The 26,442-nt window shown below is 43.0% G+C and overlaps 3 protein-coding genes across 5 annotated transcripts in view; all 3 read right to left on the bottom strand.

Moving 5' to 3' along the window:
• obi1 (ORC ubiquitin ligase 1) overlaps positions 1 to 4,836 on the bottom strand; it is a 48,317-nt gene extending 43,481 nt beyond the window's left edge. The window contains exon 1 of the mRNA XM_088413467.1: positions 4,712 to 4,836. The gene's annotated coding sequence lies outside the window, so the exon portion shown is untranslated. The remainder of the gene's footprint in view (positions 1 to 4,711) is intronic.
• Positions 4,837 to 5,224: 388 nt separating this feature from the next.
• On the bottom strand, positions 5,225 to 15,830 carry rbm26 (RNA binding motif protein 26). Of its 3 annotated transcripts, none has more exons than XM_088412908.1 (22): positions 15,389 to 15,830; positions 15,072 to 15,190; positions 14,856 to 14,974; positions 14,639 to 14,730; positions 14,273 to 14,550; positions 12,858 to 13,133; positions 12,524 to 12,763; positions 12,230 to 12,370; positions 11,991 to 12,131; positions 11,415 to 11,523; positions 11,161 to 11,320; positions 10,464 to 10,637; positions 10,254 to 10,355; positions 10,115 to 10,183; positions 9,934 to 10,032; positions 9,359 to 9,433; positions 8,684 to 8,854; positions 8,400 to 8,504; positions 7,770 to 7,973; positions 7,181 to 7,267; positions 6,968 to 7,081; positions 5,225 to 6,180 (listed from the first exon to the last, which is right to left on the bottom strand). In XM_088412908.1, the coding sequence occupies exons 1-22, from the start codon at positions 15,445 to 15,447 to the stop codon at positions 6,091 to 6,093; spliced, it is 3,024 nt and encodes a 1,007-aa protein (XP_088269034.1). In that variant the 5' UTR covers positions 15,448 to 15,830; the 3' UTR covers positions 5,225 to 6,090. The 3 variants fall into 3 exon arrangements, with proteins under 3 accessions (XP_088269034.1, XP_088269035.1, XP_088269036.1); XM_088412909.1 differs by having other exon boundaries at positions 10,254 to 10,352; XM_088412910.1 differs by having other exon boundaries at positions 10,254 to 10,637; positions 15,389 to 15,540.
• Positions 15,831 to 16,338: 508 nt separating this feature from the next.
• cyp27c1 (cytochrome P450, family 27, subfamily C, polypeptide 1) lies at positions 16,339 to 25,374 on the bottom strand. Its single transcript, XM_088412911.1, has 9 exons — positions 24,943 to 25,374; positions 23,511 to 23,701; positions 23,114 to 23,313; positions 22,819 to 23,028; positions 21,674 to 21,837; positions 18,397 to 18,563; positions 18,159 to 18,237; positions 17,467 to 17,670; positions 16,339 to 17,398 (listed from the first exon to the last, which is right to left on the bottom strand). Exons 1-9 carry the CDS (start codon positions 25,237 to 25,239, stop codon positions 17,279 to 17,281), a joined length of 1,632 nt encoding a protein of 543 aa, XP_088269037.1. The 5' UTR covers positions 25,240 to 25,374; the 3' UTR covers positions 16,339 to 17,278.
• Positions 25,375 to 26,442: the final 1,068 nt, after the last annotated feature.

The following is a 26,442-nucleotide window of genomic DNA, read 5'->3' as shown; positions in this document are numbered from 1 at the left end:
ACATTCACCAACTACAATTTAGTTCACGCCCACATAATGGTGTATGTACATGACACGTGAGATATCGTCCTTAGTTACAGACGATTAAAAGTTGTACACCTAAAATCGAGCCGCTGTAGAATGCGGTTATATTCTGGTACGATGTTTTTTTTCGATTGGGTCCCATGAACTACTTAACTCAGATAAGCTTAACTTAGGTTAACGGTGGGTACGATGACAAGAACATGGACTGCGACCCAACAAGAACTGAAAGAAAACAGGAAACAAAACTGACTGGACAACAACAAGCACCTGGACAAGACACAATTGGAACAGGGAGCTGATTGGCAAACGCAAGGCAGGTTAACGCAGACAGGTGGATGCAATTACACAAACAAGGGAAAGAGAAACATGGACTAACATGAACAAAAGCGCAAACAAGCCAGGATGTGAAGAGACAAATCAAAACCCAACAGGAATCCAGAACAGAACAAAAATCAGAAAACCCCGACACCAATCAAAACACAAAACACTACCCAGAAAATAACATAGAGCACCTGTTCTGTTTCAAAGTCACGGGGAGCTGGAGTTTAGCACAGATGAAACCTGACAAGTTAAAAGCGAACCTAAAGTAGTTTTTGCATCCACAAGAGAAAAACATGTCAGCAATGCGGATGCCTTAGTGCGATTGAATGAATGTTTCCCATTACAAATGTGCTTATTGGCTGTTGAGTATACAGTAATGAGATTTTTTTATGTGTGTACATTAAACAGCTAATTACAGTGGCCTCATCTCCTTCTGCCTACCACAAAGCTTTCTAGGTGACATTTATTTGACTGTATACATTTGAAGTCACACTTTCAGGGAAGCTTATAGTTTATATGACAAATACGCTATGTGCAAATGTCCACCATCAAAGGTCACACTTCATTCATTGTGCGATTGTTATCATGCACACACTCTCTGCAACGATGCTTTAACAATCATGCTAGCCTGTCACTAATCAAACGGTCCTGTAGTCAGGGGTCAAGGGTCAGAATTTAATGTGACCTCTGACACATAATTAAATTGCCATCTTTAACCTCACTTACAAGCTGTCACGGAGCATCGGATTACATGCTGCGAATCACAGTCGCGATCAATGCGAGAGCCTGGGAAGTTGACTGCCGTGTCTTTCGGGCTCTGATAGACTTCAACTGTGCGGTGACGGTGTTGCCGTACGGCCTCATCGCGATCGCCGCGCCTGCGATGAACGCGTTCGACGCGGCACTGACGAAGAAATCATAGCGGGCTGGCATTTTGCCTTTGTTTTAAGATTTTAAAAGAAGAACTGGCTAGCAAAGTAACGGAATTCCCCAAATAAAAGACGCACCTGTGTATAAAGCGAACCTTCGTTTTGGAGTCAAAGTCTGGGATTTTCTATACAGTAATATAAGCCTAATATGAAAACAAAGCCGGCTATAATACACCGTTATGTTTAATGCGGGGGACGAAAGTGCAATTTGCAATCGTGTCCATTGGATGGCATTATGCTTTACGTGCTTTACATGACTCTCAAACGGTGGATGCCAGGTCTCAGTTAAAACCGCCTGCCCCACGACTATAGAAGATGCTTTCATTAACATTTGTCTAGATTTCATCTGTCACATACCCTACAAGTGAAATAAAGTATTGCTGAGGTTGACTAAAATCATCTTTAATTAGGGAATTAAAAACTTGAATTTCCTGGCCAAAAGCCGATCAGAGAAAGAATACAAATTTGGTCTGCATTTATTGGTTACTTAAAACGCATCCCGGAATGCTTTTATCGGCAAGAAACCTGAAACCAGGACTAAGACAGGGAGCAACTACAAATAAAACTCTGGTAAAGTCGGCAGTATTATAGATGCGAATGTCAAGTAGGGAACTATCCAACCAAGTTATTTCACTCAAGTGATCATATTTCTCCACTGATTAGTGATAATGTAACGTAACGAATGCCACGCTAACTGCAGGCTGATTGCGGTCTGCACGCTAAAGATGCAGGAATAGAGTGTAGCAGATGAACATTCAAGTCAGTTGAATTATATTTCCGTGAGCAAAAAAGGGGCGCGGCGGGCTGACGGACATGACGGACATTTGACGTCATGTCCATCCCAGCGATGACGACGACAACAACCGCATTTTGGAAATCCCCGCCCCATCACAAGCCAGCGGGCTAAACATTGCGCTTCTTCACCGAGGTCACTTGTAGGCCCATAAGTCGATCGAGAAAGGCGCGTTGAAGGTGACACGCAGGCAGGCGCGAGCGCAGATGCTGCGCGAGAACGACAACGCGCCCCCAAAGTGGCATGATACCGAATGACGATGCTGATTATGATTTAGGGGCTGCTACGTTGGTTTCAAACTGCGCCTGGCATTGTGGCCAGGGGCCCTGCGTTGTTTAAAGGGGGAGAAATACTAAATTAATCATGCTTTGGCTCCACTTGCTAGAGAGTGAAATTTGCTTATGGAAGCCCATGATCGCATCAAATATTAATGTCTTTACAGAGGCCTGCCATTGTAGCGGTGGGGACATTTAACTTTGGAGGGCGGGGGGGTCAATGTGTAAAAACACCTTCTTTATAGTCCTACATAGTTGAAGGAAGGACAGATGGTCGGGGAATACATGTGATCAATCAATAAATTTGGATTCAAAATTGTTTGTCGAATTTCGGCCCGGTTGCATTTGATCCTAATTGGCACGCGAGGATGTTTTTGTGTTCTGAGATGAGATTCAAACGAATGTGAATAAATATGCTGGAAAGTGTGTTATTTGATGCGTTAGCCTAGATGCCGCATATCCATAGCAGCGTCTTCTCAAGCCCCCGCGGGCTTCAATAAACAAACTTTTTAGGGACAAATAAGTTTGAACAAAAGAATCCTTTTTAGTTGACGCCATTTATTTTTGTAGTTTTGCTCAAGAGTAAAGCGACTAAAAAAAAAAAGTCAAATCAACATATTCAGTGGTTCTCCCTTTATTTTGTCACTTGTCGAGCCCCCTAAAAATTATTTACGAGCATTTGGGGCCATTAGTCTAAACAAGGTGTTCTCATTAGTTTTAAAGTTTTTAAAAAGGCCGTTCGTTGAAGGTGCATCTTATAATCCGATGCGCGGAAAAGTAAACAATAGTGCGCAAAATACGACGGTTGGAAACAGTTAAGCGCTTAAGGCCACACAAGATAGAATAAGAGTGGGGATCATTTTGTGATTTCCGGACCTTCTTTCGCTTCCAGCAGACGTACGCTCCACAGCTGAAAATCCATCTTTCTGGCGTAGAGTAAAAAGTTGTACAAATATCCTGAATTCTTCCATTAATTACGGTTTACATAAGAGAAAATGAAAGCTTGACACACACACTCCGGCATGCGAAAAGCATTATAGCTTGTTCGAGCGCAACAGAATCTAGTTTCCTTTGTCTCGTGCAGGCGAAGACTTGATAATGCCACGGTAGGTAAACGAGGTGGCGGGAGGGGGGCCTTTAACACCCCCTGACTGAGACGGAGGGGAGCTACACGCTCGGCGGCGGGGCGGAAAGCGTAAATGATGAAGAGGCAAAATTGTAGCGCCCCAAATCTGATTCCTCACAATTATATCTGCGAGCCAGACAAGCGCCGAGGGTGGTCCGGGCGCACTCGAAGAGCTCCATGCTGATTGGCTTATTTGTCCTTTCTTATCCGAGCCTGAGGAATTGTGGGAGCTTTTTCTGCTGGGAGTCCGCGTGAACGCTGAGACGCGCGGACATCAAATTTAGCAGCACCTAGCAAAGTCACTCGCAACATCTTGCCTCTTGCCGTCCACTAAAAATGACATCACGGAGACTTGGAGTTCAGGTGGCAACCAATCAACTAACTAAGAAAACAGGTGAGCCGTGATTGGTTGTTACTGATGTCATTTTCAGTGACAAAACGCCCGCCCCACCAGACGGATAAAAACGAGCCGATTTTGCTGCTTACCGTAATTCCCCCAAATATACGTTTGTTTGTTTTTTTCCAATAACGGCCAAAGGAATGGGTGTGTCCTATAAATGCTAGTTTAAAGATTATAATTTTGTTTTTATTACAACACCATTCGAGGAAGATTGATCTGTCGGTCACATAAGCCTAGTTTTGATGCACAGATGCGTATTTTTACATCTGCCGTATTTTTAATTGACAATCATTTCCGTAATCGGATGCGCTAGAGGGCGGATGTCAGCTGGGTGTTAGTTCAAATAATTTGGAAATCATTTAAAAAATACATTTTAAAAGCACCTCCTCTAGCAGGATTGGGCAACAAATGATGGATGATTTGAAATTGGTTGTTTGAAACAATGTGACATCCTCCTGGTGGGCCGCATTCAGCCACGCAGTTTCTGACTAGATGAATAACAAAAAGTACCATGTTTTATAAGAACAAAAACATGTTCATTTCTATCAAGCCTATATAAAGAAGAGCATTTGAACATTTCATTATCAAACCTGAGACCCAGCCCACTCATTTGTGTCCATTGTGGTGGACATTTGTTTTTGGTCTATATCTTTTGACATATTCGAGCTAACCTATTAAGTCCGAGTGTGCTCACTCGAGGACATCTTGCATGATAATTCCTATTCAAAAATGCCACAAAACTGCTGAACAGCCAAGCTAAAGTGTAAAATCTGTATTTGTTGATTTTGTTTGTTTGTTTTACAGAAAACATAAACAACCACATTTATCAGCTGGCTCACTCACCAACGTGAAGAACTGCGCAGTCGAATGGGTCAGTCTGTCAATCCAAAAGCTGCTTGTCCAATTATGCTATTATAAGATGTTTTTTTCACACGAGTTTAATGTATCCACGTTATGGAGGACACAAATTTACGAACGTCTCACACACTAAAAAAAAATGTCAACGCTGTGGCTGAAAAAAAGCAACACGTTATTATTAATGTACCTATGAAATCTAATTGGAGAGGCCATGACATTTTCTTCTTCTTCTACGTCACAATTCCAGACTGGAGGTGGGGGCGCGCTTGAGCGACGTCTGTCACCTTGTGGCCTACATTGGTATTACAAATTCAAATGGCACAGCACCGGTAGACGTTTTCATTTTGAAAAATGAATCGATAGCCTTCTGAGACTGCGGTTGAATCGAACTCCTCACAAACTTGAATACTGCAGAACTATTTTATGGTAGTCCGCTTTGCGCACACCCTTTTAGGGTGTTCGCCCACCTCCCCCCAAAAAAATCACAACACGAGGAAATAGAAAAATATATATTTAATAAACATTAGTTCTATAAAAACAGTAATGTGTGACGTTTCTTAATTTCTTCAACTGGAAAGATCACCTGCAATAAAAATAAGCATTTTAGGTGTTTGATTCACATCTTCATGCTGTTTGAAAAACTACATTTTATTGTGAAAAATATTTGATAGGTTCTTACCTTGGGCTGGAATCATTAGCATAGTACATTTAACTTACTAATCCAACAACTTCAGGATGGAGGAATGGTTTAGGAATTTGCTCTTTAGGTGAACAGTTGTTTATTTTTTTTGTTTGTTTTGTTTTAATGGTCAATTACAGATTTGAAAGAATAGCGCTTGTCTAACTGCCACTTTTTTTTTTTTTTTGGCAGTGTTTTTGACCGTTTCGATCCTTTATTTTTCTTTTTTCTTTTTTTTTTTTTACACAATTCAAAATTAAAGCAAATAACTGAGAAAGTGGGCTTTCGTACAAATCATCTCAACCTAGATAAAATATTTACACATGACCAATCAATGTAACACTACTTTGCCAAAACTTTATGGTCTGTCATTTTGCTAACCAGAATACAGAATTTCTTTTCTCAAACTGATGATTCAGCAAGCTGTCACATGTCCAGACAAACTAGTTATCCAAATTAAGAAAAAAAAAAAAAAATCTACATTAAGAGCATTTAAAAAAAACAAAAAATTTGCATCTGGAATACATATTAAAAATCAATCAAATGTGCATGTTTTTTTTTTTTCCTTCTTCAGCCAGTTACATATTGTGTGATGTCAAGCCTTGTCAGAATATTAAACAGGCATTCAAATAAATACATTTCTGGACAATTGGTCATCAAAATAGTCGGCCGCCAAAGAACATCTTCATCTGCGCCAGGAGCGGGGCTCGTTGTCGTCTTCCTCCTCGTCGTCATCCTGCAGCAAGGCGTCATCGCTCAGCGACTCTTCTGGGTACTGGCGAGAAACCACAACAAATACAAGCAAGTTGTGAGCGTATGCGAAGCAAACATTGCTAAAAAAAAGAGCTTAAAAAAAAAAAAAAAAATCTAAAATCTTGTAAAATCCCAAACTATTTAGCTTATAGAAAGATATTTAGGTAGCGGTTTTTCAAAAAGACTGTCATTTACAGCACTAACAACACACAAATGATTGATTTAAAGTACTCGATACATTTAAAGTAAAATTAAAAAAACAAATTCAAAGTGGCCCTTATTTGCTTCGATTATTCTGACTGTGGCTCTCCGAAGAAAAAATGTAGACATCCATGTATTAAAACCCCTGAGATTGATTGAGTTCAGCAAACCTACCTGATTACAAAACAAGCGTTACATTACTCACTGCCCACAGCATAAATTCCATTGGAGCAATCTTGTTTAATGGCTCCCTCTTGTGTTCGAAAGGGGTAGAACAGACGCGCCCCCCAAATTAGTGTTTCTCAACCTCATTTTTCAGCTGGAGAAATATTGTTTATCTGCAATGTACCCCCTAAACAGCGCAAGGCATTAAAATATGAGTATTAACGATGTTGTGCAAGTTCGAATTTGTGATCATAAAACAGCACTATGAGCATCGGATGCCATCGCGAGTACAGATACTTGAAAAAAATCAATAAAAAATGTCAAGAAACTTGGTCTTGGTAGTTGCCCATCCCTGAAAACACAGTGCCATCCATTCGTGATTCATTAAACTACATTTACAGTAATCTATCGTAAAAAAAAAAAAAAAAACAATTGTCACCAACCTCATCGTCCTCTGGCTCGGCCTCGTTGACATCAGCAGCATTAAGCGTCTTGACAGGCTTATGCCAGGCCAGGCGTAAATTACGGTTGTTCATCCTCACGCCGTGGAGGGCCGCCTGCAATTCGGCAAGGCACGCAAAATGAAAACCCACGGGGGGGGGGGGGGGGGGGGGGGGGGGGGGGGGGGGTCCATAAGGGCTTAAAAGGCGACTCACCCGCTCAGCCTCCGCTCTGCTCCTGTACGTGATGACGGCGGACAAGCTGCTCTCATCAATCCGGCAATCTTCGATTTCTCCAAATTGCTTCAAAATTGTGAACACGGAACATTGGTCACTTCGAAATCTGCCCCATGACAAACGTCGCTTATTTTCCGCGCCATATTTTGCATTGACAGTTTTCTTTCTGGATTAGAACCTTTTATGATTGCTTCTAAAACTTGAGCCATGGCACATTCAGCCTCCTAAAATACTCTCATTCCCCACATACAGGGCGCACTTGTGTATAGCGCCCTTCATTTTAGGGTCAAACTCTTGTAGTTTCTATGTTAGCACGTATAGGACGAGAGCAAAACAGATTGAATCTCGTCTCGCTGAATCCTTCATATTTTCCTGTGTTCATAACCGTAAATTCCACATTTGTTGCGGGTAAAGTGTTTTTCACATTTCCCAACAAGTATTGCAGTAGCGAAGGGTAATTTGCACATGAACGTACAAGACCGCAGTGGTTGAGAAGCACTGTTCTGACATAAGCAGTACGCGCTGCGGTCTAGAGCACGTCGCGTTTGGAAGGAATAAGCAGACTTACGGCAAAATGTGGCAGCAGGTCTACCCGCTCGGTCTCAGTGAAAGCAGAAACCTCCAGCGCCCTGGGTCGATGGTCCACAACCGCGTGCAAGGGAACGCCTCTGCCCCGCCCTCTGGCGCCTCGGCCGCGGGCCCTCGGAGCGCCGCGCCCTCGAGCCGAGACCCCGCGACCCCGGCCCGGTATCAGCAGTCCCCTTTTAGCGGCCTAAACACAAGCGCATAGGGCGAACAAAAGGAAATTGGCGCGAGCATGGAATTAAGGACGGCTGAGAGCAAGCCTTTTCATTTATGTCCACTAGCACTCCTTTGTAAGGATCTTGCAACAAAGCTGCATATTGTGAAAAGGTTAAAAAAAATGTAAACCTGAAAATGTGTTCAGTAAACGTATACTTCAAGACATTTTAACAAAGTTAAGACTTTGAATAGTTTTCCTCTTATTCCAAATGCTCATTAATCGGCCTCCTTTACTAATCGGTATCGACCCTAAAAAGACAAAAATAAAAAACTTATCTTTACTTTTATTACAACTTGAAGTCCGTTGTAAATAAATGTATTTTTCCTGACAACAAGTTTTTCTTATTTTTGAAGGAGTGGTACACAACTTCTTGTCAATTTGTGAGCGCAAGTGTACCTCTATCTGCAGCTGGGTATACTTGATCTTCAACAAAGCGGTGTCTTCTCCGGCCTGAGTCTTCTTGTACAGGTCCAGCTCTGTATCAAGGAGCTCTCTCTGAGCCTGGCACCAAAAACAACGTTACATTCTGCTGGCTTTCGCAGAAGCTCAAAAGCACAGGCACGGCATCGCTTATGAGGCAAGGTAGTGGTTTTTAATAGCGCATTGTGCCTAACTATTGGGGATTCACTCAATGAAAAAGAAAAAATCCTATCTGCATAAAAAAAAAAAAAAAGTATTACCTGGGCCTTGCTCTTGACTGTGTGCAGTAGATTTCTGCTGCTGCTCGAGATGCCTTTGATCTCCTCTTGCAGTTTGGTGATGCTCTTGGTTAAGTTGGCCAAGGTTTCCATGATCTTGGCTTTATCCTCTGCTTTCATTGTTTTGTTTTTCTCAAGTTTGGAAATCAGGAGCTGTGGGATCACAAAGGCATAAAAGGAACGTTTCAGGGGACCACGGCGCCGTAATCCAACTAACGAGTTTGAAAAAGTAGTGCGATAGCTTCGTGCTATGACGGCTTCAATAGACATTGAGATTTTACAAAGCCCCAACTGGGATTTTACTGATTGCGAGTTAGTTGGTTACCATTGTAGGGGAGTCTAATTGGGACTTTAACAGAAATGAACGAACATCGGATTTAAACATACCTTATTTGAGTCACTTTTCCAAGCCTGCTTCGGTAATATCACCCTGATACATAGTCACATTTATGCACGTCCCCCTAACGCTTGTACATGAATAACATCCAAGTGTATTGACGCGATTAGTAAGGCTTAGTACTTCCTTTGAACAGGTAAACCGTACTGAACTGTGATCTCCATTGACAATTGTTTTCTTTTGTTCCATTTTTGTTTTTAAATTTGTGTACCGCGTATGCGTTGATATGTTCAATCGGTCAATGGGATGGATGATCTTACCTTCTGCGTTTCAATGTGCTTCTCCAAGATTTCTTGCTTCTTCTTGCGAACATCCTGCTGTAGCCTTAGGGCTTCCTGAGAAAGAATTTATGGGACATTATCAAGCACTGATGCTGCATTTATTGGAAATCAGTAGTTCTCAAACGGGGCTGCGCGTTTCTTTTGGTGGTCTTGAAGGTCATTTAGGGGGTATGTGAAATTTTAACCCAGGTTGAGACAGGAATTAGCGCATCAAATTTAATGCAGTGACAGAAACGGCTTATTTTTTATTTAAATGAAGAGCAAACTAACCGGAACATAAGAACCTTAATGCTAAATTGTGTTATAGTGGGTTAGAAAACGTTTCACAGGTGTTGAAAACCACGGCTGAATAGACGACTGCAAACAATACCACCAGGCTTTCAATTAGTAAGCATATGCTACTAGACTGACTTAGTTTGCATTCGTTTTGACTTCCACTACAACTGTGACCAGCTTATAGTGAAGAAAATCAATTCTAGGCAATTAAATAACACTGATAGGTTTGGAAAGGGGATTTTGCAATTTCTAGACTTCTAGCACATTTCCCCTCTCACCTGCTTCTTCTTCAAAGAGTCATCTGCAGATTTTTGGACAGCTTTTAAGGCTGCAGGATTGTATACCGTTTTTGAGAGCCCCGCCGAAGTTGAAAACACCTGAAATCGGGTAAAACGTGAGCACAAAACCCTTGATCCAACATAGAAGGGGAACGTAAAGCTCCGGTTGGCTGACACTTGCCTTCTCAACAGGCGCAGCAGGCTTGGCGGAGAAACCCAAGCGCTCCTTCACAGACACTTTTGCGGGGTTCTAAAAGAATTTCTTTACACGTTAGTACAAATGGTATTCTTTGACGAGCAGCGTTCCCGCAAACGCAAACCTGAGAAGCTTGACCGGGGTCCTGTGGCGGCTCAGAGTTTGCAGTGAGAAGAGGTCCGAGGCGATCTTTGACGGACTGCTTCAACGAAGTCGCCGGGGGCTGCTGAACGTTGGTGAGATTTAAATAGACGCTCGAGAAAAGCGTTTTAGGGTTCCCAATTCCGAAAACCCAAAGGAAAAAAAAGTGTACCGCGGCCGGCTGTGACTGCACCTGCTGTACGTGAGCCAGAGTCTGTCCCGGTCCATCGCCGTTGTTCTCCCGGAACCAATGCACTCGGATAAAGCGGTTGTTGAGGACGGCCTCCGTGCTTTGGATGGCCCGCTTGGCCTCACCCGGGGACGCAAACTGGATCAGCGCACCCTCCGGGTCATTCTGGTAGGCCACCTTTGAAAATATAAGTGGTTCTCAAGCTTTTCCAGTAATGCGCCCCAGCTATTTTTTTTTTTAATTCCAGCAATCTTGAAGCAGCGCTAAGCATTTTGGGGTTGTTTAGAAAAAAAAGGGATGGGTCATTCCGGCCTTATTTAATAATAACCTTAAGAACACCTGGTTAATCGGGTGTGTTGGAGTGTGTTGCAAGTTTAATTTTTGCAGGTACGACTATGAGAGATTTTGCTAGTAGACTTTAATCTTTCTGCTGATATTTTAGTCAATTTTCTCAAGTCAATCAAGTGTTCATCTTAAACTCTTCTTCTAGACAAAGCTCCAATTATACACTAGCAAGGGAAACGTATGACAATCCTTACATTTGACTGACATTTTGGAAATGTTCCGATCAGATTTTGACAGACGGGCATGCACACGCACAACCACACAAAGTGGTCATATGTCTCGCCGACAGAATTGCTCAGCGGCAGAATGTGAAGTAACCAAGGAAACAAACAACAGTAGTGACAAGGCGACGTACCTGCAAGTTGACGATGGTTCCAAACCTGCTGAAATGTTCATTGAGTTTGCTGATGTTGTTGAGTTCGGAGGGAATTTGCCGAACCAGCAGCTTGGTGTTGGGAGAGTTGAAGGGAGCTCTTCTGTGGTAGCCCAAGTGGTTGGGTTTGTTATAGTTAGGCCTGGGGGGCAAAAGATTGCATTGCCTGGTTGAGGCTACTTTTCTTTTCTTTTTACTCAAATAAGGCAACACTGCACTTAACAACAATGTCTAACCTGTCAAACCAAGGTTTCTTGTGGAGAATGCTCCCATCATGTAAACCAGCAGGTCTCTTCCTCAGGCTGGAATCCATAACAATTCTCATACTGTTGTTTGGAACCTTATCTGGAAAAATACAAAGCCAAACTGACCGTTTACATCATGCCGTTGGGACAAAAGATGACAACCAAATAGGCAAGGATGCAACGTTGGCGATTTATGGCAGAATAAACTAAAACTGCGTCGCGAAGAAAAAGAAAAACTGCTTCGAGTGCATTCAACGGTACACTGGTGAGGCGTTCACTGACCGTTTGCAATGCGGGAAATCTGAAACACACTTAACTTAATCCGCAACAAATATACAATTCATGGATATGAGCGCAAGAAAATATGAAGAATTTACATAGACGAGATTTATTCTCTTTTGATAAAGTTTTTACGTCGTGGACAAACTATCGGAAATCGAGGGCGCGTCCTATATTTGAGAATTACGGTAGTTTTTGATTCATCGGGCTCTCTACAAAATGCTTCATAGGTGGGCAAGGAAATGCTGGTAACGGTGTATGCAAAAATCTGCCGGTGTGTTAACCTACCTTTCTGCGGCTGGTCCACATCCCCCATGGTGAGGCCAATCAGGTTGGGCCTCTGGGCGTTGACTCGGTGGCGGTACATTGGCCTGGAGCTACTAGTGATACTGGGAGCCTCGGGGTTGTACACGTCTGAATCATACGTATCTGCCGCACAGAGCACAACAAGCGATATTTATGTCAAATCGATTGCAAACGCACTTCGTTAACAGCGAATCGTAAAAGTTGCACGACTGCTATTTTACCTGAGGGGAAAAGTGGTGCAGGTATTTGGGGCGCGGAGGGGCGCATGCCGGAGGTGACAATAGTGGGAACGGCGCTCGTAATGGAATTTGGAGGAGCGTCCATTCCGGATGGTTGAAGTGGAGGAAGCGGAGGCGGCGGTCCTGAAAAACAATTTCATTTGTCAAGTTTCAGTCAACAAAAACTGGCAACATTTTAGCCTACCGTTTTTTCCCCACACCGTAAGACGCTACTAAAAGCCTTCGATTTTCTCAAAAGCCGACCACGCGTGATGTTATCGGTTGTTGGAAGGGTACCTGCAACTGGCGGAAGGCTTGGCGGCAGGGTGCCCGGCGGGGGTACCGGAGGCCCCAGATTGACAGGTGGGGGATTCATGAGCGGCGGCGGCGGAAGGCCCGGGGGCGGGGGGCCGTCCACAACCGGGATGGGCGGAGGTTGGAAGGGCAGCATAGTGGGCAGACCGACATCCTCCACCACGACCGGGTCACTGCCGTGGTCGAAAGGGCACATGTCTCCTCTCATGCAGAAGCCTTTCTCTGGAGGACAGATGGGACGTGGTCACCGAAACTCTGTCTGCGCGGATTTAGCGAGAGCAAAAAGCTCACGCTGCCCAAGGTGCGTTTTCCTCACCGTCATAGTCTCGGCAGCGTTTCCTGGGTTGAGGCGGGGCCGCTCTGAAAGCGCCGCGATCCACGGGGTGCTCCGGGCGGAAGTCTGACCAGCTTTCAGTAGTGTTGTTGCTGTGGTGATGGGTGGGCGCGATGACCGTGATGGTGCTGCTCAGCGTCGGCACGGGGAAATGGGAAGTGGTTGCCGTGGAAACCAGCACCGGCGGGGCGTAACCCTCGCCACCTTCCAACCTGTCCGCTCGATCGTGGTCATACTTCAACTTCCCGGGATCCCGTTCTGGAAAGCATGCACGAGAAAAGCATTATCGGTTTAGTCACAATAAAGCAAAACTAAACATTTGATAACAAACTGAATCATATTTCAAGTACAAATAGGCTGTTTTTTTCCAGGGCCAATACAGATACCGATTATTAGCAGTCAGGAAGTCTGATATTCTATATTTGATGACGATATTCATTTTCATGAAAAATGAAAATAGTGGCGTTAACTTATTATCCTCCAGAAACTCGGCCTTGTAACTTGTCTTTTGTTGCATTATCCATTTTGTTCCAGCAAGACAGCAAATACATGAGATATCATTGAAAAGGCCAAAATGTTCTTTCTTGAGCACACTGGGAAATTAACCTGAACGAGTCAAAAGATAGCGACCAAACGCAAACGTCTTCTAAAGTGAACACAAATGAATAGGCTCCAAAATCAGGAGTTTCCAGGAGACCCTAAAAACGGCGAGATTGTTCAACCGTTAGCAGTGCATTGCGAAAGAGAGCCAGCTATTTTCAACACTTTAGATTGGTCAGTTATTTGTAAAAATAACACCAACATGTGGACTAACCGATTATAAAATTAACCCAAATGTTTTCTTGATCAGCTTTTCAAAATTCCAATTTTTTTTTTCTTTAATATCTAGACAGCAAGCATATTTGTTTAGAAATTCTAACAAAAAGCTCAAGGACATTTGAGTGTTAAGAACAAGTCTCAAAAAGTGAAAATTAAAATTGAAGTAAATCGTGGAAAGTAAACAGCACCCTTCTGTAGTCATTTCAAACAAAAACAAAAGGTGTAAAGTGTTATCGTAGTCAGCAGCGTCTCTTATAAATTTTGGTAAAAATTTCAGTAAAAAAACTCAAGACGTTAACACAGTAGTAAATTGATCTCTGATCGGCCATCAGATTTATATTTATGACGTCAATATTAGCCAAAACTCCGAATATCGGCACCCAGAATCAGACCAATCGATAATCTGTCCATCCTTAACTTTAAGTTATCCATACAGTCGAGTGTTGCCGAGTATCCAAAGGTGTTCTTTCTATTCAGGGTAGACTGAGCTGCTATGACAATAATTCCTATATTTAATGGATTTTTGCACGGTTTTCCTTGCACTCTAGGGGGAGGGCAATTCTCAGCGATCGTCTTACCTCTACTCCTGCTTCTTGAACGAGTTCTGCTGTGAGGAGGGCTCCCGCTTCGGGCTCGATCCCGATCCCGGTCTCTGTCCCGGTCTCTGTCTCTGTCCCGGTCTCGGTCGCGGTCCCGGGTGCGATCCTTGCTCCAGCTTCGGCTTCGGCTACGGCTGTAACTACGACTGCGACCCCTCCTTCGATTATAGCGATCGCGATACGAGTCCCTTCTGGGCGGGTTGCGATCGTAATCCCTTTTCCTGGAACGGTCATCCCGCTTTCTGTCATCCGCTCTCCTAATAATTTGGATGACAGCAATTTATAAAACAGGCAGTTGAAGATATCTAAGATTACATGTAAAACGGACGCTTGGCGCACACACACCTGCTATCACGACTGTAGCGGGAACTTGATGACGGAGGGCTGTTATTCACTCGTCGAGAGAACTTTTTGTCACGTTCTTCCTCTCGGTTTGCCTGAAAACAAAAACAATGCACCTTTGGCCACATTTCCATTCATATTTGACAAAGTAACCATTTTGATGAATAGAATCTCAGAATCGAATGAACTACTTTTACAACGCTGAAATAAAAGTATCTACCTCGTCTTTTTTCGGCTCATCTTTCTCAACCTTGACCGAAGCGGGTTGCGGTTCCGTCTGAGGCAGATAGCTTTTGTTGTCTATAGCTTCAAAGAGCTTGTCCACAAATTGTTGGGTCTCTGGAAGAGAATTTGAGTCACCGGTGAGAAAAAATACCGTTAGAAGACATATTGAAGGTGAGGTCAAATCCACTTTTAGAGCAAGCTGGACAGATACCTTTCTGGAGAAACACGTCCAACTGGTCGATACACAAAGCCTTTAGTTCTTTTTCAGTTTTGTCTTTCTTCACCAAGGCAACAACATACTTGGCGAGTGCTGAGGGGTCTGCATCGCAGCTAAAAGAGTAGAACACACACAACTTTCAAACAGCAATCCTTGGGGTTACGTATTCTTTGTATTAAATAAAAAGACTATTAATGCCATCCATACTTTGCTGTTGTGCAAGCACGCGCTCGTGGGACAAAATCTCATTCATACCGAGTTCAACTATAGCGTCAAGTGAGTTGTAGCTAACAGCTAACGTTTGTACTTACATGGGCTCGAGCGTGTCAGACAGCCATGTTTTCAAGGCATCCAGATTTTCAATTATCATTTTAGATCCAGCCGGAGATTGTTTATGTAACCACTGCCCGGATTGATTATGCGCCTCGGTGAATAGCGGACATTTGCTAAAGTAAGTGGTCACTTCAATCTTTAGTTTAAGCTAGGATGCTAAACGCGCCGTTAGCTTAAACTCAGCGGCAACAATGCTGGCTGACTTAGCATTAAGTCCCAGGCCGCAAAACGTGCTACCCGACGCCAATAACGTGATTATATCGGATCCACTACTCAGGTGCGCCTATATAGCAACCATTTCCTCTAACTCGCGCCTAGAGTAGAATTAAAAGCAAGCAGTTAAAAATGCGGGTGATTTGCACCCTGAACGTATACTTTATTTACGCCCCTCGGTAGCTAACGTGCCTCTCTGACTATTTACTTCCGCTTTTGAATCTCGGTGGCAGTTATCGCGAGATTCGCCTCAATTGAACACGTTTCATATGGATGGATTTTGCAATTGGCATCGTCGTTGGGTACTGTAGCTGTGATTATCACCCAGTAGGCATGTCGCTCTGATCCCTTTGATACAGTACACATTTTTTACCCCCAAAAAGTACGAATCATTTTAAAAATCACAATTTGTGGTTTCCGGTTTTACTGAACTACAGTAAAAGCAGGAAAAGAAAAATATCACAAAGCAGATGAATAAAAATACACAGTTCAGTTAAAAATTAGTTAAGGAAACATGTCATAATTAGATTATATTTATGGTTTCCAGTTTAACTGAAACTACAGTCAGAGCAGTACAAAAATACAACAATGTTTCTATTCTCTTTTCTATGCAAATCAGTGAGAATATTAATCTCTTCTTTTTGTCACATGCATGATATCTAAAATCATTGAAATCATGCATCCAAAAAAACACTTAACTGTTTGTACTGATAGATGGCATACAAAAACACAAACCTACATTTTATTTGTTTCACAGTTGTCACTCCTTCACAAATAACATCTACCTACAAATCAATTGTTTCTAGTTCATATACACACATTCCATTACACTGATTAGATTAAAAAAATGTAGTTTAGAATTCAGACAGAAAAACAAGCTATAGACATTGCTTATGGAAAAAAGCAACACTTTGATACATTCAGTGTATACTATCAACATTCATTGTTGTACATGTGAAAATATGCTGAAAATTGGAACACACAATATATGCATCAATTTTCAAGGGGTACAGTGTGGTGATTATGTAAATGACAGCTCATGCAATCATTTTTTATAACAGATAACAGGATATATAATAGGAGTCACAGCTCCGACAAAATGCAGTGGTTTGATCTAAAACAGACAAACATAAAATGAGTTACAGTATGTGACTTTCGATTATTGGTCCAGTAAGACGCGTATCCTCCATTTGCTGCCCGAGTAAAACCTCAGTAGAAACATTGGACGATGTGCAGAAAGCAGTCTTCCGAGAATTATAATATATATGACGCCTTTTGACAAAACCAGGCATACGTCGAGATTAGTTGAGTTATTGTCGAAAATATGAATTTTCAATGTCCATTTTGGGATTTCTAAAAGAACAACTCCCTTAAGGTCTCGACATTCATTTCCCAGCAGCCAAAAGGTTCAAATTGTAATCAAAATGTAGGAAAAAAAAGGATTGCCGTAACTTCAACAATTTCTGAGCTACTCCCATGTATTATAGATCAATTTATATAATTATATATAGAATTAGAATAGTTATATTGTACCAAGAGCTCAGTTTTGGTTTCCGGAGACATAAGCCTTATTTTGTGAAATCGCAACACATATGTGAAGATGGTACAGTACAGTACAGTACAGTACAGTGGACCTTACAGAGAGAAAACGTCACCTAATTTTCTCTGTCAGTGAACTGCAGGTGGATTGGGCTCGCAGGGCAGAGAAGGCCGTGGGTTCGGGCCTTCACTTCGGCAGTGAGGGCAGACGTCCCAATGTGAAACCTTTGGAGGAGCTGGACAGCAAGGTAAGAATGAGTGGCGTGCACATTTCACTTTAAAACAAGTCATGTATAGTTCTTACCCTGGTCAGAACTAGATGCATTTCTAACTCGGCTATTCTCTTGCCAATGCAGCTCCTGATCCCGTAGCCGAAGGGAATGGAGCCAAAGTTGTCGACGCGATCTGAAGGATCTTTGCGGATCCAGCGATCTGGTCGGAAGTCTAACGCGTCAGCAAAGTTCTCCTCGTCCAAGGAAGTGGAGTAGTGACACAAAGCCAGCTGAGTCTAGCAAAGTGGAATAGGGAATCGGATTTGTCTCGAAAGAAGAATCAAACAAGGCTTTAGGTTTCAAACGCAAAACTTCTGGGATCAAATAAAACTTTGGTTTCTTTGATTCCGCAAATGTTTCCCTTGAAACCAAAGGTTTTGCTTGATTCCAGTTTTTCGTTTGAATTCTAACGTTTAGTTTAATTCTTTTGTTGTACAAGTCTGATTTTCTTTTGAGACCAAAAGATGTTGGGTCCTAGAAGATTTTCGTTCGAAACAAAAAGATTTATTTGATTCTTTTTTTGGCTCAAGTCTGATTCCATAAGTGGAGAGGGGGAAGCTGTTGAGAGCAACTGGACAGCGCTTGTACGACAAAGATGCATGAGTAATGCAGGATCATATTACAACTGGCTGCACTATCAAAAAAAAAACAAACAACAACTTCATTTTCCTCTCGCGCATGCTCACCATACAAGACACACATGTGTAACGTCCACGAGCCGTACCCCTTTGGGGATGTAGTATCCGCCCACCACCAAGTCATCCTGGGTAATCCGTCCATTGCCTGGGAGAACTGGAAAAAGCCTGCTCTCAGGGAGGAGCACACAGAGACTGTTATTCAGCACCACCTAGAAGTCACGCTTTTTATAATAAGACACGAGGATAATACTGTACTAACAAACACATTTCATTAAGTGTGGAACGCGATTACGAAGTGGAGTCCGTGTAGCGTGTAACGCGCACCTGAGGGTCTCTTTGACCAGGCCTCGGATTAAAGGCAGGCGAGGTATGTCTTCGGCCCCGGCGACAGATCTGGGCCCCAAAGTCCTCACCACCTCCTGGTAGATTTGTTCTTGGATTTGGGGGTGATGTGCTAACAGGTAGCTGGCCCAGGACAGGGTGAAGGATGTCTGGAAGACATAATTTTGTGAGAAAGGTTTTGCAAGCAGCGGTTGAAGTGCAAGCTGATATATAGTAAGAGTTTCTGTCACGTTGCATAAGTGGGGAGCTTTGTGAGTGAGTGAGGTGCGTGAGTGTGTGTGTGTGTGCGTGGGGGGGGGGGCTTTTTCCACGCGCTGAGCAAACACCAGCTGCAGTCCTGTCCTTTAGCCTTGTCATTATTCAGCATATACCTTAATTAGATGCGCTAAAACAAGCCACACTTTTTGTTCCAGCGCTGGAATAAATATATAGTCATGATTCAAATAAAAACCTAAATCTACAAAAGAGGTTTAACCCTGGAGAACCCACTGGGTCAGTTTCTAATGATATTTTGTTAGAAAGAAAAGGGTTCTTGGGTTCTCGAGTCTGGAATTAATTCATTAATGTTCTTAATGTACTTAAGTATTGGTTTAATACTTAAGTAGCTGGGATTTAATGTCCAGATTTTAGAAAAAAATGTGGAAAATACGTCCCTGGCACTGAATGTATTAAAAGAATTCTCGTCGATTTCTGAGCTAATAGTGTGAATTCCGCCACCCCCTCCTTTTTCAATTGTTTCTTCACTGTCCCTAATCGTCTTCCTTAATGGGACACTGTGGAAGATTTCGACTGTTTTTCGTTCAAAAGGAATGAATCAAATGATTATAAATTTCAAATAAATGCGTTGTTAACGACCAAGAGTACGTTCGAAATATAACGGTAGGTCTCGTTATCGTGAAACGATATTACACGGGGGGTGGCACGTCTCCGGAGGCTGCCATGTTTGTTATAGCTACGGTCAATGGTAAATGCAGCGCCTCCTGCTGCCCGTAATGGAGAACTGCCAAATCTTCCACAGCGCCCCTTTAAAACTGACTAAATCTTTCTCCTGACACAACCACCCGACATCATTCATGTTACATCATTGCTGACTTCCGCCCATTTTCGCAGAAAGCAGTCAGTTTACTCTCACGTCTGTGTCATCTTCCCATTCAGTAGTTTTTCCTGTTTGATCAAGTCTCACTCCCCCATGCAGGCTTCTTGTGACTTTCCCACCCAAGTATTTTGTGACGCTTGCGGATTAGTCACTATGAATAGGCTCTGGAGATCAGGATAGGATCACTGTCTGACAATGGACAAACCTTTATCCGTGCCGTTCTTTTCACTCGGGTACGTTCCGGCCACCGGCCTACAGTACGTCCCTTCCAATAAGGTTTTGACACCCTCCGGCCCCCCATTTAGCTCCCTAGCTGCTCATCGAGGCCAGCTGGCAGAGACGCTGGCAACACCTGCGACAAAGGCCGCGAGGAATCATATGACAAAGGCCCGCCCAAACGCATCTCCAAAAGTCTTCCTTTGGCGCCTTCCCCCACCATCGCCGGCGTTCTCGCATCTATCTTACGCCCGGGATCGTCTTTACTCCCCCCGCTAAGGAAAAAAACGAAAAAATGGCTCTCAGCTTCCAAGACAATCCGGCTTAGTCCGTTCCCACTAACCCAGCTCACCTCTGCCCAGTCCATGCCATAACTCTGGCTGCGGCTAACGTGTCTTGACAGCTCCTGTGTTTGCTGAGCAAAGGCACAGCACAGCTAAATCCACCCCCTACCAGCACATGGCCGTTGCAACAAGTTCAACAAAAACACACCGCCTTTTATCCGGCGGCCCCCAGATGAGCACAAAACACTCCGGGCCCATAATTCGGAAAAATCCGACACCGCCCCGAACAAATTAGGCAGTAGCTGCGGAGATGCTCGCATTCCTATTCTTTCTCCAGACGGCGCTGTTGAAAAGAGACCGCTCGAATTTGTAACGCTACATCGTCTAGAATCTTTACCCCATATATAGTCGTTCCCCAAATATAAGACGTACTTTTTTTCCCCCAAAACGAAGGCCGAAGGTATGGGTGCATCCTTTGAGCCAGGGCTGTCAAACTCAGTTTAATCGTGTGCCAAACTGCACTTTTAGTTTCTGTCGGAGGGCCATTGTGACTGTGAAGTCAAATCAATTTTAAACATGATCCAAGACGAATAGGCTCAGTGACATAAACAAAAGACTGCCAGATTCTCGCTATTATGTCAGAAGTCTGTCTTTGTTCGTTATTTACTCAAAGTTATCTGATTTTTCATTTTAAAGCCACAATGAATGTTCAAAATGATGGCTTGTTTCGCTTTTTTCTCAGATGGCTCACATTAAAAGTTTGATTTCTGATTTTGTTCTCAGAATTCCAAATTTAAAGTGCAAAATTAAGAACTCTGACTTTGAAGTCAGCATTTAATTTAAGCGCTAAAGTGACAATTCAAATTTTTTCCTTGGAATTCTCAATTTAAAGTCACAATCCGGACTCATCACGCTCACATTGAAATCAGAAGTCTATTTTTATTGAACTGACTTCAACTTTAACTGCGCGCTCAACCATTTGGTTGATTTTTTTTCACAGTTTTTGTCTTGGTGGGGTAGTTCAATGTTTCAAGTTGGAATTATAACGTTGTTCTCAGAATTGACATTACAGTGAGAATTCTGACTTCTCAGAAGTCTCACCTTAGTCAGAGGAAAGTTTGAATTTTGGCTTTAAAGTGATCATGCTTCCTTTTAGGAGATAATTCTCACTCTAAGATTGCTACTAGTCATTTTTTGTTCATCGCAATGTTTTACAGCAATTTCTTTTACCAAATGGTAAAAGCTGTAACAACAACAATTTCTTCATATGCTAATGAATGCTTTCACTGTGGGCGCCATGTAATGATGGCCTCACGGTTCCGATATCTGGAAGGGAAGAAGGACAAAAGCCCCCCGTGTAGATCCAACAGACACCGACTAATGACAAGAAACCGAATCAGACGGAGAGCATGTTTTTCAGAGGGGGTTCTGTGGGACCAACGCCCCCCACTCCCCCCACCCACCCACCCACACACACACACACACACACACACCACTCTGACCCCACGTTGGCACGGCAACACAGGCATGGCTGTGGCGTCACAAACGCCACCCTTGAAACTTAACACCGACTCAGTCACACACATTACCACGCACACGTGCGATCCCTTCACCCGCTGCTAAAACACACAGAGCGCATTCCTCGACTGCGGCCGTCACACACCGTGTCCACCCCCGCGAGTAACATCTCTGTTGCATTGGCGTAGATTTCCTCCATGCTCATCTCCTTGGTGACCAGCATGTGTGTAAGCAGCCCTCCCTTCACCTCCTCTCCCCGCTCGAGCTGGGCCTTGATCTCGCCCAGCCTCTTATCGATGTGAGTGACGCCTGGGAGCACACACACACACACACACACACACACACACACGCACACACAGAAGGTGGGATGAATAGGGGGGGGGGGTAACAAGAGAAGGGAAGTCGTGAAAGAAGGGAAAGAAACAGGAGAGCGAGCAGGTTATGTAACAGAGTCCATACGCCCAAAAAGGAATTTCACAATCACCGATTTTACCAATGAACGTCTAATTCAGGGGTGTCAAACTCACTTTAGCTCATGGGGGAAAGTCGATGCTCAAGCGGGCCCGGCAGGAAAAATCGTGCTATTCGGTACATCTTCAAAAGAGTTTGTGTCGATTCTATGCAGATTTTTGCCACGTACGTCAGCCTGGATCCAACTCCTTGTCAATTTGTTGTTTAAAAGTACCGTGTTTTTTTGCTAGCCACCAGAAGACAATCCAAATGTATATACGGAAATGTGTGTATCTCTTCAAGATGTCAAATTATGAAACAATTATGAAATAGAACTGAAAAGATGTAAATCCACGGCTGTACTCCAAAAAGAGTTTTAAAAAATATAGTATTCAAAATATACAAATGATGTTTGAATCGAACAAGATCTTGTATGAAAATTAGTGATGTGTAATTCTGATGTATAAATGATTGTTTGTGTGTGTGTATATATATTGAATTATGACCAATGTGTTATACGTTGGAGATAGAAGAAGGCGCTATATTGATTTTGAGTCTATTGAGTCTACAGCATTCTGTCAGCGTTATGTTGAAAATATTAATTAATAAAATGAGATTACTAATATTCCAAAAAATCTCACTTTAAAGCGAGAATTAAAAGAAGGAAATAAGAAATCTGACTTTGAAGTCAGAATTTTGAGTAAAAAAAGGAGAATTCTGGCAACCTCGTTTTGTTTTCACTAGCCCTAATCCTCTTTTGCGATAAACAAAAGCGTACTACCGCATGCACGGCGCAATGCGCCGCAAGGCTCGGATACTGCAAAAACGTCGTCAACTCACTGAATTTGAAGAGGCCGTCCCAGGAGAAGCAAAACTCCTCCCAAGGTTTGGGGATGATGGGCCGCAGCCACTTGGGAATGGCTCCGGCATACATGGTGGTCTTGAAGGAACTGAACATGAGGTGCAGCGCGTCGATGTAGTTTTGAGTCTCCCGGGGGATCTGATTTTCCAGACAGCCTAAACGGCACTCGTATAAAATGGCCGCTATGCCTGTAAAGACAAAAAGGAAAAGCAAAGGTTTCGCAATCGTTTTCCTTCATCGCCACATGCCTTTTTTTGGTTTGTTTTTTCTAACCTTCCATGGCATATTTGAAGAAGAGATCGTTCACGTTGACCACGGTTGCTCCGTCCGCAGACTGGCTGCGTACGATGCTGACTCTCTTGATCAGGTCGTCTACCACCTTGTTAATATCTTCGGAGAAGACTGCCACATCCCGGGGTCGCATGATCAGCTGCCTAAGGACGCTTCGCATTTTTAGCCAATGCTCCCCTTCCCTGTAGAAAATTGCGCAAATTGTTCAATTGTTATCTGCTTGTCAAGCAGATAAGCCAGAAATAATGTTTTCAATTCCAAAAAAATGGTCTTTATTGGGTACTTGGCTGCAAAAAAGAAAAAAAAACAGGGTTGAAAAGGTATTGCGATCCACCGATCTATTCCATATCTCCACACGTCATTCAAAAGAACCACTTACGCTGAGATGAGGCCCGTCGAACGTCCCCTCATGTCCCTGTACTCTTTCCAGGACTCCATGTTGGCCCTTTGCGGGGCCACACCTTCAGCCCTCAGCACTTCAGCCACCAGATCGCGATCGGCGATGGAGACCACCAGCTGAGGCCCGAAACGGGATTTGAAAATTTTCCCATATTTCTTGCTGTGCTCCATCTATGACACATTTACAGCCGCTAGTTAACAAACGCTTACAACATATTATGTATACTGTGTGTTTTAATGCTATGGTCACTTATACTTTCACTCTGTCACATTTAATGATTGATGACATGCGTATTTCCAACATTTGACATTGCAGGGAACAGCAATAATGTCCCGGGTCATTTTGACCCGAGGCATACTTAGTCACCCTTAGTCCGAAACGTAAATAATCAAAATCCATAATTTTTCTTCTAACTACTGATTTATGTTTATTTCTAATGAATAGCAACAATTTCTCTGGGTCAATATGACCCGGACTTTTAAAGATTTTTAATTGAAGCCCACTCAAACATGAATAAAGGCAGTACTGAAATATACCCGTGAGTTGCGTTTATTTCTCTAGAACAGTAATAACATCCTGGGTCATGTGTAACAATACAAACGTTTCTGAAACATTGTCGGTGTGTAATCCTGCTAACTAACAGCTTTTGTGATTGTTTTTTGTTTGTGTGTTTTTGCCCCAGAAACTGATAATATTCTTGGGTCATATTGACCCAGGTTTTGCTTATTTATTAAAAGTTGATCTAAAATGTTTTTTTTTTTTCAAAATGCAGACAAATGCCATCGTTCATTAATTCAACTTTTACTTTAATTTTCAAACGCATCGGAGTGACCCGCAACATAACAGATGATTAATACAAGGCCATTTAAAATATGCCAGTCTTAAAACACAATTGCCTACGTCAGGGTTGTCATGATCATTTTTATCGTGTGCCACATTGTAGTTTTAGTTTCTGTCAGAGCGCCGAATGACATTTTAAGTGTGTTGGTCACATTTGCCAAGTTTTAAAATCAGAGGCTGGTAAAATATGTTTGAGAGATTGGGAACAAAAAATGCTTGTGTTGTTTATCATCGCTATTTTTTTTAAGTAAAGACAACATTTAAATGTGGTATTTTGGCCAGAAACTTGAAGTCAAATCATCATTTTGCGCTCCATATAAAATGATGAGGAGGGCCAGATCTGGCCCCCGGGCCCCGAGTTTGACACCCGTGGCCTAAGTAAACACTAACACTGTAAGATGATCAGATTCTGTTACTATACAACCGTGAGCAGATAACAATCGAATCAACATCAGGTTTAATTGACTTTTGTGAAAGCACATTGGCTCGGAAATGTAACTACTGGACGCTTCGCGTGACGCGCTTTTACGCAACATCCTGGGCCATTTTCCCAATTTTTCCGCGCCTTTACCTGAATTTGATGAATTCTACTAAAACCATCTCGCCAGAAGAACTCGACGAGGTTGGACGCCGTGCTGGGTCCGGGCATCTCTTTCAAACGTTTGACTCTTGCGTTTTTGTCTGCGTCCTGCGCCGCCGCGATGAGACTCGGGGACACGCTGTCCTCGTTTGTTGACGCGGGGATCCCAAAAGCCTCGCTGGCCGCCGACTTGTGCAACGCCCGCAGCGTGACCACCATATTCTTATTCAGATGATCCCCGTGCAAATACTTCCAGCAAGCTGCAGTCAGATGATTGAGCACGGCCATTTTTTGTGACTGTCTCCCGTGCGTAAAAGTGACCCGGGCCGGCGGCGTTTATACGGAGCACGTGCTCGTCCTGCGTGGGACACTCAAGTGAAGTTGCTGGATTTGTGTTGTGAAGCGCTTTTTAAACAACTTCATTGGAAGAAGAGGATTGGATGCTTGCTGGTAGAGACCTCTGTATACGGATGTGGGCGTTTCCTTAGGCCCCCCTCCCCAAAAAAAGAAGGCTGCCGGGTTCGTCCTTTCTTTGCAAAAAGGAGGGGTATTACAACATGCAAAAACACGGTTACGTCACACCGATCGATCAGCATTTGCGCTCCCGCACCAAGGCACGCACAGCCGTGAATGTATCTAAAAATCCCGCACAAAGCCAAGAAAGATGTTAACTACTTTTCTTAAAGTGGCAAGTTTGTAATAGTCAGACCGCTGTTTATTTCGAAACCTCACTATAAATTTCAATCAGGTGTCTTTACAACCAACATATATATTTCAATATATATACTGCATATTCGCAGGTCTAGTAATCTGCATTTATATTAGATGGGGCAGTCAGTCGTGTTTCTTTTAGCAACAGAAAGCCAAGGTGGAAAAGCTTTGTCAATGTAATTCAAATCACGTTTTGGATGTCTCTTTGTGTCTTGTGTGAAGCCGAGTGAGTTTCTGGTTTGTATGTCAATCGTGAATCAAAACGATTAAAAAAAAAAAGGAAATAGATGGTTTGCTTGCCAATAATCTTAAATAAAAGAAGGAAGAAGAAGCGAAGGGGGTGCCTGTTCCACGCAGCACAAGTTTCATGACTATACATGAGGATCCGTGACTGGTTTGGGAGTTAGAATGATTAGTTATTCTACATGTTAGAGTTGACTCAACAGGTTTTCTTTTCAAACTAAGAACAAATTAATTGGAACGTGAATCAACCTATTGCTAAATTGTGTTCTAATGTTTCCTTTGTACACTGTTCTTTGCCTGTATTTGAAGTTTTATACAAATGCACATCAATGACATTTTAATAGCAAACGAGCCGAGATGACAGTGTTTGCCCACGAATAGGATGCACGTTTAACCCTTGTGCGGTATTCTGACCATTTTTGGGTAATTTTCTTTCATGTCATTCTTGCAGTATTTTAGCCAAAGGAAGACACACTCCTGGTAGTTCGATAACAAAGTGGTCGTGCCAAGTTGAACATGTTGCCAATATCTGAGCCA

This window comes from Hippichthys cyanospilos, chromosome 4, assembly GCF_059441005.1.
Source record: "Hippichthys cyanospilos isolate Australia breed blue-spotted pipefish chromosome 4, RoL_Hcya_1.0, whole genome shotgun sequence".
NCBI lineage: Eukaryota > Metazoa > Chordata > Actinopteri > Syngnathiformes > Syngnathidae > Hippichthys > Hippichthys cyanospilos.
Note: the sequence above shows the minus strand (reverse complement) of the source record. Positions and strands in the feature narration are given on the sequence as shown.

What these genes read in the sequence shown, in the direction of transcription:
- cyp27c1 (XM_088412911.1), bottom strand. Translation starts at nt 25,239, where the DNA reads ATGGCCGTGCTCAATCATCTGACTGCAGCTTGCTGGAAGTATTTGCAC. An exon ending in TCGACGGGCCTCATCTCAGC is followed by an intron (nt 23,314 to 23,510) that starts GTAAGTGGTTCT and finishes AATTTTCTACAG; the next exon opens with GGAAGGGGAGCATTGGCTAA. An exon ending in TGCATCTAGTTCTGACCAGG is followed by an intron (nt 17,399 to 17,466) that starts GTAAGAACTATA and finishes CTTGCTGTCCAG; the next exon opens with CTCCTCCAAAGGTTTCACAT.
- rbm26 (XM_088412910.1), bottom strand. Translation starts at nt 15,447, where the DNA reads ATGATAATTGAAAATCTGGATGCCTTGAAAACATGGCTGTCTGACACG. An exon ending in CGCTACAGTCGTGATAGCAG is followed by an intron (nt 14,551 to 14,638) that starts GTGTGTGTGCGC and finishes CCAAATTATTAG; the next exon opens with GAGAGCGGATGACAGAAAGC. An exon ending in ACGCTGCCGAGACTATGACG is followed by an intron (nt 12,764 to 12,857) that starts GTGAGGAAAACG and finishes TCTGTCCTCCAG; the next exon opens with AGAAAGGCTTCTGCATGAGA.